Source organism: Symphalangus syndactylus, chromosome 10 (genome assembly GCF_028878055.3).
Source record: "Symphalangus syndactylus isolate Jambi chromosome 10, NHGRI_mSymSyn1-v2.1_pri, whole genome shotgun sequence".
NCBI lineage: Eukaryota > Metazoa > Chordata > Mammalia > Primates > Hylobatidae > Symphalangus > Symphalangus syndactylus.
In genome coordinates, this window is record NC_072432.2 from 99,580,748 (window position 1) to 99,598,487 (window position 17,740).

Genomic DNA, 17,740 nt, shown 5'->3' on the forward strand with positions numbered 1-17,740 from the left:
CGATACATATACTCCACAGAATACTATGCAGCCGTAAAAAGGAACGAGATCATGACCTTTGCAGGGACATGGATGGAGTTGGAAGCCATCATCCTCAGCAAACTCATGCAAAAACAGAAAACCAAATATTGCATGTTCTCGCTTATAAGTAGGAGCTGAATGATGAGATCACATGGACACATGAGCAGTATCTTCACCAAAGCCTAGAACAAGAAAAAGATGCCACTTTCCCACTATTATTTAACATTGTACTGAAGGTAATGGCCAATCGAATTAGATAAGAGATAGAAACTGAGGTATAAAACTTTAAAAGAAAATATTCTCATTGCAGACCATATAATTGTAAAACCTAGAAAATAACTGAAAAAATAAGAGAATTTCATGAGACAGCTGAATACAAAATTAATACACAGAAATCACTGGCTTTCAATTATAACACGAAAGCTCTAAAGTTTGATTTCAGCCTATGTGTTTGGTAAAAATCTGCTACTTAGCTTCAGCTTCAGCCTCAGCCTTTGAAAGCCAAATAGCCAAATAGCTACTTTAATAGTCAGTTTTGGCACCCTTAAAATAGTAAGGGATTAATGACGTTGTGTTCTCACCAGCCATCATTTAATCTTTGTAATAGCATCAGTAATACCATGCCATTTGCCCCTACCTCAGTTATGTATTCAGGAAGTAAAGATAGCATAACCTAATACACCAGAATTACAAATTACTGTGAGATAAGTGGGAAGAGAAGGAAACACTTTCATTTTCATTTTTCGGGAGAAGACAAAGGAGTTGCTGCACAACAGATTTTTGAAGTAGTCTTTTCTTGTACCTACATAAATTTTTCAAACAATATATAGAAGGCTGTATTGCATGTAGAAAAAGGTCTCCTGAATAAAAGAGAGAAGAGATAATATACTTTGCAGATAGCAATACTAAATAGCATAAGCTCTAACATATTACAGGAAATTACCCACAATGCATTGCCATCCCAGGAAGAAAACAAAAACCCTACGCTGTGTTTGTAAATAATAGAAAAGAACCTTATCAAATCAACCTTGGATCGTGGGTTGGATGGTGAGTTAAGGAGAAACTACAACTTTAGCTACACTGTATAGAATATACATGGAACTGTATAGATGTTTTTTAATGTATTCAGATATTATTACTTATATGGATAAAAATAAACAGAAACTTTTAAAGCCACTTACTTCTGCACTATAGAAGATAACTGAGCCACTCTCATTACAGCCAATACCAAGAGCACTGTCTGGTCCAAGCCCTCAGCCTGAGCCTCAGGGTCTCAGATGAAGCAGCAAAGAATCAGAGTTCCCAGCATCAGATGCCCCCTTCAGAAAGAAGAAACAAAATTATGACTAGACAATTATACCTCAACTCTCAACCAGATTCCTTTGGAGAACACATGGGAAACACCTGAGGCATATAAGATAAAGGAAGCAAACATCCAGCTTGGCCAAGATCTGCCTGAGCATGAAGGGGTTCAATATTGCAGGGAAAGGGTAAGTGAGAGAGTTCAGCAGTCCAGCAAGCCTGTGGACCGCTACAATCTGAACCACAGGAGAGCTCTTCCACCCACAAAAAATCCTGACACTGGCATAGACAGTGAGTTACAGGCCCCATGAGGGCACTGCAGCAGACAAGGAACTTGCACTGGGTCACTCACCCTCCCATAAGACCTGAGTGGTTGTGGCAGGGCATCATTTCAAGAGCACAGCCTTCATGGAACTGCATTCTGCCCTGGGAAAAACAGTCCCCATACCTCCACATCCCAGGAGCTCCCACTGACATTCCCCAGAGTCCACTTTGATGGCTGCAGCAGCACAGCACTGGATGGACCCAAAGGTACTGCAGGGCTTTCAGTACTCTAGCCCACAGAGACTTCCCAGTACTCTAGCCCACTACTTTCCAAGAAAAGATGATGCAGTGCAACAAAAAGGCAGCCCCTGGGACAAAGGAATCCAAAGTTCACACTTTCCAGAGACCAAAGAGTTCATTGTCTGATGCTGTGAGAAGTGATCCCATGCTCAGCGCTGGCATAAACTCTGTGCTCAACTTTGTAAGCATAGAATGAAATCCCCTTCCACCAGCAGAGTGTCCTCTGTGTTCAGGTTGTCCCACAGAAAATAAGACCCTTCTTCGCCCTCTGCACACCTGCTCCTGTTGCCACCAGAGGCTGGGGTGGGTGAACCAGAGGACTACCTGTCTATGGTGCTAAGTGGTGACTGCAACCCCACTGACCATGAGGTTTCTGTGCCCAGGCTTCTGCATGAAGGTAGAGCCCCCCACTACCATCACATGGTGCTATGCTGCTGCTGCAGAAAGCAGGAGAGCCTGAGCCCAGCATGTCTGGAACTACAGGGAGCGACCCCACACTACAGTCACCACCAGCACTGTTGAGGACCCAGAAGGTCCTCCAAATAAAGCTACTGCTATCATCCATACCATGTCAGCTGCCCAGGGACCCAAGAACCCACTCACCTGCCTGGCCCATTGCTGCCACTACTGGCATCCAAGTTAGCCATCTGGAGGCCAAAGAATCAGCCCACTGTTAAATATCAACACAGTTGCCAGCACATACACTGCCATGGGACACAAAGACAGGCATGCTTAGCCAACCACTGTGGTCTAAGGACTGGCTCACTTGGCTTCCCAGGTCCCAGCACAACTTCACCACACCCTCCATCAATAACTGCACTTTAATCCCCTGAGGAAATCACACAAAGCACTAATGCTGTTTACAGCCAAATACATCATACAGAGATAACACTAGTGCACATACCTAGAATCAAAGACAAAGTGCCCTACCCAACCAATACCACAGACACATCTTCAGGGAAAAGTCCTCCCCTTCAAAAGTATATTGAAAAATAGGAAGAAGCAACAGTTCATGCCAGATGCACAGAGGTCAACATAAGAACACAGGAAACATGAAAAAGCAAGGAAATATGACACTTGCAATGGAACACAATAATTATACAGCAACAGATCTTAATAAAAAGGAAATCTTCAAAATTCTAGATAAATATTTCAAAATATTGATTCTAAAGTTCAGTCAGTTGCAAGAGAATTCTGAAAAACAATACAAAGAATCAGAAGAATAATTCAGGACATAAACTAGCAATTTACCAGAGATATATATTTTTTAAAAGAACCAAATAGAAATTCTGGAACTAAATAAGTCATTGAAGGAAATATAAAATACATTTGAAAGCTGCAACAATAGACTAGATCAGACAAAAGCAAAAAAAAAAAAACCCAGTCAGAAAAAAACTTAACAAAAAAATAATTTTTTTTTAATGAGAAAAGCTTTCATGACATTTGGGACACCACAGGACAACCAAATATGCAAATTATCAGTATCGTCAAGGGCAAAGAGAAAAATGAAAAGATTAGAAAATCTATTTAATAAAATGAGAGATGAAAAATTCTCAAGTCTAGCAAGAGATTTAGACATTCAGATACAGGAGTCTCAATGATCCCTAGGCAGATACAATGCATAAAGGTCTCCATGATACATTATAGTCAGACTGCCTAAAGTCAAAGATAAAAACTAAATCCTCAAAACAGCAAGTAAAAACTGCATACCTGCCTATAAAGGAAACCCCATGCGACTGACAATGGATTTCTCAGCAGAAACCTTACGGTCCAGAAGAGAATGGGATAATATAATCAAAGTACTGAAAGAAAAACAAAACTACCAAAGAAGAATACTATATTCGGTGAACCTAACCTTCAAAAATAAAGGAGTAATAAAGTCTTTCCCAGATAAGCAAATGCTGAGGGAATTTGTCACCACTAGACTGGCACTACAATAAGATGAAGAGAGCCCTAAACCTGGAAGCAAAACAATGACATATACCATCATAAAAACACATAAAATTACAAAACCCACTGATGAAGCAATCACACAAAGAAGACAAAGGACTTAAATGGCACCATTCCAGAAATACACCAGACCACAATGACAAATAATAAGAGAAAAAGGGAAAAAGAATACATAAAACAACCAGAAAACAATTAACAATATGACAGGAACAAGCCTCAATAATAACCTTGAATGTAAAACAGATTAAATTCTCTACTTAAAAGATATAGAATGGCTGCTTACAATAAATGCACCTTACAGTAAAGACACATATAGACTGAAAGTAAAGAGACTGAAAAAAGATATTCCATGCAAACAGAAACCAAAAGTGAGCAAGAGTAGCTATATTTATATCAGATAAAACAGACTTCAAGTCAAGAGCAGTAAAAAGAAAAAAAAAGATGATGAAGGTCATGATATAGTTACAAAGGGATCAATCCAGCAAGAAGATATAACAATTCTAAATATCTATGCACCCAACACTGGAGCACCCAGAATTATAAAGCAAATATTACTGAATCTAAACAGAAAGCTAGACTGCAATACAATAATAGTGGACTTCAACACCCCATTCTCAGCATTACACAGATCATCTAAACAGAAAATCAACAAAGAAACATCAGATTTAAACTGGACTTTAAGACAAATGGGCCTAAAAGACATTTACCAAACATTCTATCCAACAATTGCAGAATATATACATTCTTTTCATTAGCAAATGGAACATTCTCCAGGATAGATTATATGTTAAGCCACAAAACAAATCTAAAAAATTTTTTAAATCAAAATCATATCAAGTATCTTCTCAGACTACAGTGGAACAAAACCAGAAATTAATACCAAGAGAAACTTTGGAAATCATACAAATATATGAAAATTAAACAATATGCTCCTGAGTGACCATTGGATCAATAAAGAAATAAAATTTCTTGAAACAAACGAAAATGGAAACACAACATACCAAAACCTGAGGGATACAGCAAAAGCAGTGCTAAAGGAAATGTATAGCAATAAATGCCTAATCAAAAAAGGAGAAAGGTACAAATCCACAATTTACAACCCATCAAAAGGAATTAGAAAAGCAAGAACAAGCCAATGTCAAAATTAGCAAAAGAAAAGAAATAATAAAGATCAGAGCAGAACTAAATGAAATAGAAACTAAAAATCCAACATAAAAAATCAGCAAAATGAAAAATTCATTCTTTGAAAAGATAAGCAAAATTGACAAACTGCTACCTACACTAAGAAGAGAGGACACTCAAATAAAATCAGAAGTGAAAAAGGAAATATTACAACTGATACCACAAAAATACCAAAGACTATCAGAAACTATTATAAACAGCTACATGCTGACAAACTGGAAAACCTAGAGGAAATGGACATATTCCTGGACACATACAATCTGCCAAGACTAAATCAAGATACAATAGAAAACCTGAATAGACCAATAGTGAGTAGTGAGATTGAATCAGTAATAAAAAGTCTCACAACAAAGAAAAGTCCAAGATCTGATGGATTCACAGCCAAATTCTACCAAATATACAAAGAAGTAATACCAATCCTCCTGAAACTATTCCAAAAAATTGAAGAGGAGGGAATTCTCCCTAACTCATTATATGAATGCAGCATCACCCTGATAGCAAAATCAGACAAGGACACAACAAAAAAGAAAATGACAGGCCCATGTCCCTAATGGACTTAGATGCAAAAATCCTCAACAAAATACTAGCCAACCAAATCCAACAGCACATTTAAAAAAAAAATACACCATGATCAAGTGGAATTTATATAAAGGATTCAAGGATGGCTCAACATATGCAAATCAACAAATGTGATACAACCGGTCAACAGAGTGAAGGATAAAAATCATATGATCATCTCAATAGATGCAGAAAAAGTATTTGATAAAATTCAACACCTCCTCATGACAAAAACTCTCAACAAACTAGGCACAGAGGAATATACCTCAAAATAATAAACGCCATATGCCACACACCCACAGCTAACATTATACTGAAGGGGGAAGAATTGAATGCCTTTCCTCTAGGGACTGGAACAAGACAAGGATGCCCATTTTCACCACTCCTATTCAACATAGTACTGGAAGTTCCAGCCAGATAAATCAGGCCAGAGAAAGAAAGAAAAGCCATCTGATGTATTTTGGATATCTGTCCCCTCCAAATCGCATGTTGAAATTGGATCCCCATTGTTGGAGGCAGGGCCTGGTGGGAGGTGTTCAGGTCATGGGAGCAGATACCTTATGAATGGCTTGGTGCCATCCTTGCAGTAATCAGTGAACTTTTGCTCTATTAGTTCCCACAAAATCTGATTGTTAAAAAGAGCCTGCCACCTCCCTTCTCTTTCTTCCTTCATCTCACCACGTGATATCTGCTCCTCTTCATCTTCCACCATTTGTGGAAGCACCCTGATAACCCTCACCAGACGCAGATGCTAGTACCATGCTTCTGCAGAACCATGAGCCATATAAACAAACCTCTTTTCATTGTAAATTACCGGGAATCAGGTAGTCTTTTATAGCAATGCCAAATGGCATTGATCATGGATATCATAGCAATGCTATATGATCCAAATTGGAAAAGAGAAAGTAAAATTGTCCCTCTTTGCTGATAATATGATCTTAGATCTAGAAAAACCTAAAGATTGCACCAAAAAAACTCCTTACATTTGATAAATGAATTTAGTAAAGTTGCAGGATACACAATCAACATACAAAAATCAGGAGCATTCCTATACACCAATAATGATCTAGCCGAGAAAGAAATCAAGACGGCAATCCCATTTACAATAGGTACTAAAAAAAATTAGGCCAGGTGCAGTGGCTCACGCCTGTAATCCCAGCACTCTGGGAGGCCAAGGTGGCAGGAATGCCTGAGCCCAGGAGTTTAGGACCAGCCTGGGCAACATGGTGAGACCCCATCTCTATTTTTTAAAAAAAGAAAAGAATAAAGAATAAAATAAAATAAAATACCTAGGAATAAATTTAACCTAGGAGGTTAAAGATCTCTACAAAGAGAACTACAAAACACTGATGAAAAAAATTGAAGATCACACAAATGGAAAAACATGCCACGCTCATGGATCAGAAGAACTACTACCCTTAAATAATCACATTGGCCAGGCACAGTGGCTCATGCCTACAATCCAAGCACTATGGGAAGTTGAGGCAAGAGGATCACTTGAGACAAGGAGTTCGAGACCAACTTGGGAAACATAGTGAGACTCTATCTCTACAAAAAATTTTAAAGATTAGCTGGATGTGGTGGCACACACTGGTAGTCCTAGCTAATCAGGAAGCTGCGGTGGGAGGATCACTTGAGCTCAGGAGTTTGAGGCTGCAGTGAGCTGTGATCATGCCACTTCACTCTAGCCTGAGCAACACAGTAAGACCGTGTCTCTAAATAAAATTAAATAAAATATAAAATGACCATATTGCCCAAAGCAATCTACAGATTGAATGCAATCCCTATCAAAATACCATCATTCTTCACAGAATTTGAAAAAAAATCCTAAAATTTATATAGAACCAAAAATGAGCCCAAATAGCCAAAGTCCTCAGCAAAAAGAACAAAGCTACAGGCATCAATCAAATTACCTGACTTAAAAATATATTACAAGGCTATAGTAACCAAAACAGCAGGGTATAGATACAAAATAGACACATAGACCAATGGAACAGAATAGACAAACTGGAAATAAAGCCACCGTATTTACAGCCAACTGATTTTCAACAGAGCTGACAAGAACTTACAATGGGGAAAGGACACCTTCCTCAATAAACAGTGCCGGGAAAATAGGACAGCTACATTCTGAACAATAAAGCTAAACCCCTATCTCTCACTATATACAAAAGTTAACTCAAAATGGATTAAAGACTTAACTGTAAGACCCAAAACTACAAAATTACTGGACATTGGTCTAGACAAAGAATTTATCATTGAAACCTCAAAAGCATAGAAAACAAAAATATAGACAAATGGGACTTAATTAAATGAAAAACCCCCTGCACAGCAAAAGAAATAATCAACAAAATGAAAAGGCAACCTGTTGAATGGGAGAAAATATTTTCAAACTATTCATCCTACAAGGGACTAATAGATAAAATCTACAAGGAACTCATATAGCTCAACAAGAAAAAAATTGTCCCATTAAAAAGTGGGCAACGGATACGGATAGACATTTCTCAAAAGAAGACATACAGCCAATTAGTATATGAAAAAAATGCTCAACATTAATCACCAAGAAAATGAAAATCAAAACCACAATAAGATATCATTTTACCCCAGTCAGAATGGCTATTATTAAAAAGACAAAAAATAACAGATGTTGGTGAGGATTCAGAGAAAAGAGAACTCTTGTATACTGTTTGTGGGAATGTAAACTAGTATAGCCACTATAGAAAACAGTATGGAGATTTCTCAAAATACTAAAAATAGAGTTACCATTCAATCCAGCAATCCCACCACTAGGTATCTACCCAAAGGAAAAGAAATCAATATGTCAAAGAGATACCTGCACTCACATGTTTACTACAGCACAATTCACAATAGCAAAGATATGGAATCAACCTAAATGTCTATCAATGGATGAATGGATAAAGAATATGTGAGATATATATATGTATATATCTGCCACAGTATATGGCATTCTCCCCATTTTACATATAAAGAAACTGAAGTTTAGAGAAGGTGAAGTGACTTGCCCATGGTCACCCAATCAGACTGTGGCCAGCCAGGAGAGAAAACCAGATGTGTCTGCTCCAAGACCTCTGCTAACTACTTCTGTCCTGGAGCAGGACCACATTCACTTGGAAACAGAGCTCACAGGGAGGATTCGGAGCAAGCAGAGTGTTGGGTTAAATCACAAGGCCCAGGACACTGAGGAGCTCTCAGGTGAGACTACTGAGGTCACGAAAGCAGCAGACAGGAGGTGGCACCACTCAAGCCACAGGCGCCACCCTGCTCAGAGCTGGAGGCCTAGCCAGGAACCCCGAGCCCCGACCCCCTCCCAGTATGCTGACAGAATCTGTGTTTGTCCATCTACCCCATACATCATGACACGTCCACCCTCACTTCTGAATGGTGCCCCCACTCTTCTCTGCGAGAAGGTTCAAGGGTCTAGACAGAACTCTACTGGACCAAAGCAGGCAGTTTCCTGCAGGCTCCACCCCCACCACCTTCTGCCTGGATGCTTGCGCTGAGCCCGTTTCTTTCACCTAGGAACTGGAGGCAGGTTCCGGCTGCACCCACACTCTCCTGGCGGGAGGTGTCCACAGGAACCATAGGTTCCCAGCAAGGCCATCATCCAACACAGCCCTGGACCCTGGTTACCCAGGCCAGTGCCCAGTCTCAGGCCACTCGATCCCAGGAGAATTCCCCACCACGCAGCCACTGGACAGCCACCGGAAATCCACCCGAAGCGGGCCAGCTCTGCTAAGAAAAGCATTGAACACAGCCCAGAAAGTTGGAGTTCCCTCCATAACACTGACACCAACAAGCAGGTCCCTGATCACAAGCATAAGCCGCCAGGCTTCATGAACTCCTCAACTGAGAAATGAAAACAAGTTCAATGATCTTGAACTTTGGAGTAAAATAGAATTTTTTGGAGGTGCTCACACAGATTACCTAATCCCCACGTTCCAAGAATTGTAATTCAGTCGCTCTGGGATGGGGCAAATAATCTGCACTTTCCATGAACCTACCGGAGGATGACAGTGCCACCAAGTGATGACAGACCACTGTCCAGCAAGAGAGGCTTGATTTAAATGTAAAGACTATCCAAAGGAATGCTATGCAACCCTAAAACAGAATAAATTTTGTAGAAAGGGGAGGGAGATAAATAACATGTATGAGATTTGCTTTTAAATGCCCAAGAATATTCTGGAATGATAAAATGTAATAATAGTTCCCGCCAAGGTGGGACATCACATGCTTAGCAAAGATGTCAGGAAATGCTTTGTTGTCCCCTGTAAGCACTTGAAAATATTACTATTCCAAAATCAGTGCTGAGTATTTTCTCCTATTAACACTAGTTGAGCTACACCTTCCCTTTTACCACCTGGACACGTGACGCAGAGGGGCCTTTCAGCTGACACAGGTCAAAAACGCTGACATTGTGTAGGTGTATCACCTTAAATGGAGCTGGACAAGCCAGACACCACTCTGCTAGTTCCTGGCTCTTGGGCAAGTTGGTTAACCTTTCTGCATGACATTTTCATCATCCATAAATTGGGCTAAAACAGACCTCAGAGCTGTAGTTTAGGTTAAATTAGATAAAGTTAACCATACTTCAGCTGATTGTGGCATAATAGAATCGGCCCTCTGGATCCACGGGTTTTGAATTCGCAGATTCAACCAATAGAAGACCGAAAATATTCAGGAAAAAAAGGAAAATAACACAATACTATATATATATATATAACTTTGGGAGGCCAATGCAGGCGGATCACAAGGTCAGGAGATCGAGACCATCCTGGCTAGCACGGTGAAACCCTGTCTCTACTAAAAATACAAAAAAAAATTAGCCAGGCGAGGTGGCAGGCGCCTGTATTCCCAGCTACTCGGGAGGCTGAGGCAGGAGAATGGCGTGAACCCGGGAGGCGGAGCTTGCAGTGAGCCGAGATCGCGCCACTGCACTCCAGCCTGGGCGACAGAGCGAGACTCCGTCTCAAAAAAAAAAAAAAAAAAAAAACCATATATATAAGGCCGGGCACAGTGACTCATGCATGTAGTCCCAGCACTTTGGGAGGCCAAGGCGGGTGGAACGCTTGGGCCCAGGAGTTCGAGTCCTGCCTGGGCAATATGGCAAAACCCCGTCTCCACAAAAAATACAAAAATTAGCCAAGTGTGGTGGCACGTGTCTGTAATCTCAGCTTGTCAGGAAGCTGAGGAGGGAAGATCACCTGAGCCCAGGAGGTGGTGGTTGTAGTGAGCAGAGATTGCACCACAGCACTCCAGCCTGGGCAACAGAATGAAACCCCATCTCAGAAATCTCAGAAACAAACTATATATATATATATATATATTTCTGTGTAGCAACCAAGGGTATAGCATTTACATTGTATTAGGTACTATAAGTATTCTAGAGATGCTTTAAAATACACGGAAGGGTGTAAGTGATATGCGAATGTACACCATTTTATATGAGACTTGAGCATCTGTAGATTTTGGTATCCATGCGGGAGTCTGGGAACCAATCCTCCAGGGATATGAAGGGAAGACTGTAATTACTATAGTACCAATTATTGTAATAAACAGATAATGCAGGAGCTGCCATCGTCACGCAGGATACCAGCTTTACTCTCCCTTCCAAGACCCCTAAAAGGATATTACATCAATGCACAAGCTAGGAGAACCCAAAAACGCACGCCACTATTCGCCAACAGTAACACGCAGGGCACTTCCGGGATGGGGCCTGGGAGTATGGGTTTAGGATTCTGTGTCCTCGTTTGGCACTCCACTAGTGTTACTTGAACCTGAATCCGTCTTCAACTCCGCGTCTGACGTCAAAGCAAAGGACAAGAACTTGATACTGGAAGCCAGGCCCTAGAGCGGCACAGATGCTCGGCCCCCTAGCGGCCCGTGAGAGTATTTCCCCAGCGTGACCGACCAACCACAGCCACCGACCAACCACAGCCACCGACCAACCACAGCCACCGCTATTGGGCAGCAGGTGTACCTCCGCCTCTAGGGCGGGTCCTCCAGGGGGCAGAGGATTGAGTGACATTTTGCGACTTTGGTTCCGCTGCCGTCATTTACAACATAATTGGCTTTGCAGTGCGCATCCGGGTCTGCGTCAGGAAGGCCCAAGTTTCCATCGCGCGAGGCTGAGCCACACGGCGTGCGAGGCTCCCCCAGCAGCACGGACTCGGATCTCTGGGAGGCGCCCCCAGAGCTCCGAGGACTCGCCCCGCGTCGCGCGGTTCTGCCGACACCTGTTACCTCAAAGAGGACTTCGCCGCCCGCGCCCCCCGCCCCCACGTCCTCTGTCAGGCCCGGGAGCGCCGTCCGCAGCGCCGTCGAGGTGATGGGCAGCCGGCCCCGCAGCCCCAGCGCCTGCCTTGCGCCCTGGTGGGGACAGCAGCCAGGAGGACCAGGCCCTGCCAAGCGCAGCCGATTGGAGGAGCCCACGGGCCCCGAATCCCGCGCGGCGCCCAGCCCGGAAGACCCGGCGGGGACCCCGGCCGTGGACGCGCTCACCTCCGTGGTGGTCCTGGCCGCAGGCTGTACCCTGCGTGTGCACCTGGAGGACGTCGACTTGGTGCTGGAGCTCGCGCCAATGTCGGTCCTGCGAGTGTCTCTCGGTGGACACGCCCTCATCGTGATCCCGGAGGTCCTCCTGAGCTCTGTCGACGAACGCTCAGGAGCGCAGGGCGACTGGTCTGCCGGCCTGGAAGTGGACGTTTTCCTGGGCGCTCACGGGGAAGACGTCGTCGTGGAGCAGGAAGTCTGCGCATCTGTCCCAGAGATCGCTGCCCAGGAAGTGGCCTACGAGAAGGACGCGGACTCTGAATTCCCGGAGCTCTGGATGGACTCCGCAGCCGGCTCAGCCGCTGGGCTCTACCCCTCCGCTAGAAGTATGTTCAGCCCCTACCGGGAGGGCCCCATCCGAGGGCCCTGTGCTCTGGCCCCCAAACCCAGTTCAGAGAGACGCTCTCCACGCCCCATCTTCGACCTGGAATTCCACCTTCTGGAGCCTGTCCCCAGCTCACCTCTCCAACCTCTACCTCCCTCTCCGAATCCAGGTCCCCACGCGCGCCTGGAGCTCCCAGAGCGCCCTCCGTGCAAGGCCCGGAGACGCCTGTTCCAGGAATGAGTTGCCTCCCACAATCCCTTGCCACCTGCTGGGCTCCAGGCGACTGTCTCCTGATAGCCGTTGTGCATGTTGCACAACCTACAAGGATCTGGGAGAGTGGATAACGGATAGATGCTTTTTTGATACAGGCTGCGTTGCAGAATTTTGGATCAGTGGCTGACTTAGAAAGTCTGGAAAAAAAGATCCTCCTCAGCGTAAAAAATACGCTAGTTGAAATACAGTCTACTTTCAGACTGTGAGATTGCTGCTTCGGGCCTGTTTTGTTTGGAAGTCACCCCTAGGCAGTTCCATTCCCCTTGGTTTTGCTTTAAACCTCAGTTCCAGCACATTTCTCTAAAAATCCGCCCTTTCCCCAGCACGTTACCATGGCACCCCTTTTCTCCCAAGTTAATTTACTATATTTATTTTGTTTAATGGGTTTTGGCCCTAGTCTCTGGGCTAGTTTATGACGACCTTCTCACCATGGAATTTTTCCCTATGGTGGCCTGAGCCCTTTTGCGTGATCTTCTTGCAAATAGTTGTACCTGGACAAATGTTTGTTGTTTGCAAAACAGACAGAACTCGGAATAATGATTATGTACCCTCCTTTTTTTCATAATTGGCTTAGCAAATTGTTTATGTTATTGGGCTTGATTTTCCCCCCAACTCTTAGAGCCAGCTCTTTTCCATTCATTTCTTCTTGTATGTTTTTAATATAATTATTTTATCCTGTAAAAGCTTATAATTCTAAGACTCTGTGTGTATATGTGTGTGTGTGTGTGTGTGTGTGTTGTTTGTTTGTTCGTTTTTTGAGACAAGAGTTTCGCTCTCGTTGCCTAGGCTGGAGTGCAGTGGCACAATCCCAGCTCACTGCAACCTTTGCCTCCCAGGTTCAAGCAATTCTCCCGCCTCAGCCTCCCAGGAAGCTGGGATCACAGGCATGCGCCACCACACCCAATTAATTTTGTATTTTTAGTAGAGACGGAGTTTCACCATGTTGGCCAGGCTGGTCTCAAACTCCTGACTTCAGGTGATCCATCCACCTCATCCTCCCAAAATGCCGGGATTACAGGCACGAGCCATCGCACCCAGTCGGAAATAATTTGTTTCTTAGGTTGATGTTGTATCAAATGCAATTACTGAATTTCTTTAATGGTGTATGTGTACATTCTCGATTGATTGATTGATTGATTGATTGATTGATAAAAACAATATCTCCAAATAATGAGAATATTTTCTCTTTTGACAAGCTTCTTACATCTTATTTTTCTTTAATCTTTTATATTGGACATTACTTGAAGTCCAGGTTGAACAGTATGGTTAATATGGGCATTCCTGTTTTATGCCTTGTGTTAATGCTTCTAAATTTTACCATAAAGTATGATCTTTACTCTACATGGTTGTTAGATGACCCTTAATCTATTGAAGCAGTTAATTTCCAGTCTTTCAGATCATGAAAAAGTGTTGAATTTTTGCTTTGTTTTTGCCTAAGTTACTACAAAGATGTTATCAAGTTGTTTTAAATGTTGACATTTAATTATTTGTGTGTATACAATAATACAATACAATAGCTAGATGGAACCTTTGGGCCATGAGAGTACGTACAGAAACCTGGCAAGAGCGCTACTGAGACCAGGCTTTGGGCTTCAGGGATTTCAAACAATTGGATGCTTTATGAGGACTTGAGAAGACACAAGTGGAAGAAGAAAGGCAGTAACTGCAGGGTCCATTTAAGGTTTTAAATGTTAAAAATTTAAGAAATTTTTTTTCTGTATGCATAAGATGACTTTTTGTAATTTCTTTTTTAATCAACTCGTGATTTGTGCTAATAGAATTTCTAACTACTAAGTATCTTTCATTTCTGCTATTCTACAGTATTTTATATGATTCTAACTCCACCTTGAGTTGTTTTTTGTTTTGTTTTTTGCCTTTTTTTGAATGTTTGTTTTACGTAACCATATACAGCACTAATTTTTTTTATTATACTTTAAGTTCTGGGGTACATGTGCAGAATGTGCAGTTTTGTTGCATAGGTATACATGTGCCATGGTGGTTTGCTGCACTCATCAACCTGTCATCTACACTAGTTATTTCTCCTAATGTTATCCCTCCCCTATCTCCCCATCCCCCGACAGGCCCCGGTGTGTGATGTTTCCCTTCCTGTGTCCATGTGTTCTCATTGTTCAGCTCCCATTTATGAGTGATAGCATGCGGTGTTTGGTTTTCTGTTCTTGTGATAGTTTATATAGCACTAATTTTAAAATGTCATTATTTTGCCAGGTTTGCCTCATTTTTATAGTGAAATAAATTATTGCTGATAAAGTTAAAGCCAATGAGATGCTAGTTTTGTTTTTCTGTTGAACATCAATAATTATTATTTAGATTTTCCAACATGCTTTACCATTTAATTTGCTCACTTTCTATTCTTGCATTCCACTCCTTTATTCTGGCCTCATTTATCTTCTTTCCATGGTATACTTTTTAAGAATTCTTTCAGCCATGGTTTGTGTGGTAAATCTTGGGTTCGTATGTCTGCATATATTTCAATTACACCTTCAAACTTGTAGTATTGTAGCTGGGTTTGGAATTCTAAAATAAAACCTATACTCTCTCACTACTTTAAAGATAATTCTATTTTCCATGACATTTATTGTTGCAGGTGAGAAGTTGTCATTTGTATTGCCATTCCTTTAACAGGATTAGACTGCTTACACTAGTATTTTTCTTGACTTTGATGCCCTATGGTTTCATTAAACCTGATGTGTTTGTTGGTAGACTTTTGCCAGCTGCAACTCAGTGAGCTTTCTATAGATGGGAAATTAATTCTTCCATAAGATCTCAAAAAATATATATATCTTGCACATTTAAACCTCTCTCCAATCTCTGAAACTCCTAATAGAGAAATTGTGCTGCTTAATCAATGCCCTCTCCCAGATCTCTTAATATCTATATTTTCATATCCTGTATCATAGCACACTTTTGCTCTTCCAATTAACTGATTCTGTCATTGTCTGTTTTCAAAATTCATTTATTGTTCTTTATAAGACTTTATTTCAAATACTGCATTTTTCATTTTTAAGACTTCTGATTACTTGGGTTTTTTACATCTCTTTGCTCTTATTTCACAACTTTTGGCCAACGTCATATAAACTTTTCTAGTTTCATGGATGTTATCTCCTCCTTTATCTCTAGAAGAAATTAAACATTCTTATTTTAAATTCTATATTAATTAGCTCAATAATTATATTTCCTCAGGCATAACATCTCCAATTATTTGGTAGCATTTAATGACACTGATTTTCCCCTGGGCAAAAATTTTGGTATATGGACATATTTTGAATGTGAATTCATTTTCTGTTCCAAATTTGTTTTGTTTTTTAGAGACAGGGTCTCACTCTGTCTCTCAGGCTGGAGTGCAGTGCTCACTGCAGCCTTGACCTCTCATGCTCAAGCAATCCTCCCATCTCAGCCTCCCCAGTAGCTGGGGCTACAGGCACGTGCCACCATACCTGGCTAATGTTTTATATTTTTATTTTTTGTAGAGAGAATCTTCTCTGTTGCCCAGGCTGATCTCAAACTCCTGGGCTCAAGCGATCCTCCTACCTTGGCCTCCCAAAGTAGTGGGATTACAGGCATGTCTGCTCCATATTTGAATTTTACATTTGCCTCTTTCTTGCTCCCTAGGAGTCAAGACTCAGAGCCAGATGTTATGGAGCTCATATGATTTGCAACTCAAAAATCACAGTTCCCATCCTCAAGCAATCATACGTGGCCCAACTTCCAATTTCAATGCAGTAGTGACACTGGGCTGGAGTGTCCACAGTCCCAACCACATCAAGACTGCTGGGAGTATTAGCAGCTAAATTCTGTTGCTCTCCAGGAATTACCCTCAGCCTCTGTGGGTAATTCATGCCAATAACTGTTCAATTAGAGGGTATACAGGCCCAGCTCACTTGCTTTAAGTTGAGACAACTCTGAAGAATCATCCCAATTCTAGAGCTCTCAGTGACTTGGCTGAGGCTTTGTTGCAGCCGCATCCCAGTTCAATCGTCCATCTGTCCTGTCATATTTTCTTTGTTCCCCAAAATTTCTGCATGCAAATCTCCATCGCAAAGTCTTCCCAAGCCAATTTAAGATAGCTGGTGCCAGGGACTGTCATAGGGAGTAGCCACTAAAATGGATTTCAGAGCTGAATCATGGAGCATGAATAGCCCATGGCATGTTACGGGAAAGCAAATAAGATCTTAATCAATGGCAAAGTAACTGGGACTCTGAAAGAAGGCAATATACTGGCATTGGCAGAATCCCAGGCATTAGAAAAATTGGGGGCACAGAGTAATTATATGTGTGATAGTTATAAATAATGGGGAATTGAATAGCTGTTTCTGGGACAATAAATGCATTTGAGAAAGAAAGTGAAAGTCGGAGGGTGATTAATTACCAATAAAACCCAAGTATGAAATCTAGACATTCTCCTTGGCAGCATACAAATAGCCTTTCATCTCCTGTAGCTAACAGGGGGAAAAGCAACTGAGGATCTGGCCCAGAATTTACTGCAAGGATATTGGCGGTATAAAGGCTGAATTCTCAAACTAGGAAAGTCTGTGATGGTAAGGTTCCAGCCCAGACTGAGCCCTGCAACATTGGATGAAGATAACCAAGTAGATTCACTTGAATATCTTGAATCCCAAAGCCCCCTTCAATCCTCTTGGCCTGCAGAAGTGGCCTACTCCTCTGTTAAAGATTGGCACTCCATCCTTGCATAAGATGATGCAGAAGCCTCTGCCTAGCAAGATAACATGCACCCACCTCGGGAACTACCTTCACCTCCTCTTTGCCACAGGCCAGTAACTAAAGCATGTTATAACCCAGCCAGGGAAATACTGGCCTGTAACTAAGGAAAGGGGCTCTATATGCCCTAGAATTGCTGTGGGTGTCACCCATCATATACCAGTAGGAGTCAAGTATAAAAGTGAGAGTGCTGGATGTCAGCCTAGAGAAGGGAGAGTTTCTCAATTTAGAAGCACTCTCCCAAGATACATGATTTAACAC

At 41.9% G+C, this 17,740-nt stretch overlaps 1 protein-coding gene across 1 annotated transcript; it reads left to right on the forward strand.

The window, feature by feature from the left end:
* The first annotated feature begins 11,716 nt into the window (after positions 1-11,716).
* On the forward strand, positions 11,717-12,709 carry LOC129491770 (proline-rich protein 23C). Its single transcript, XM_055296275.2, has one exon. It carries the CDS (start codon positions 11,921-11,923, stop codon positions 12,707-12,709), a length of 789 nt encoding a protein of 262 aa, XP_055152250.1. The 5' UTR covers positions 11,717-11,920.
* The last annotated feature ends 5,031 nt before the right edge of the window (positions 12,710-17,740 follow it).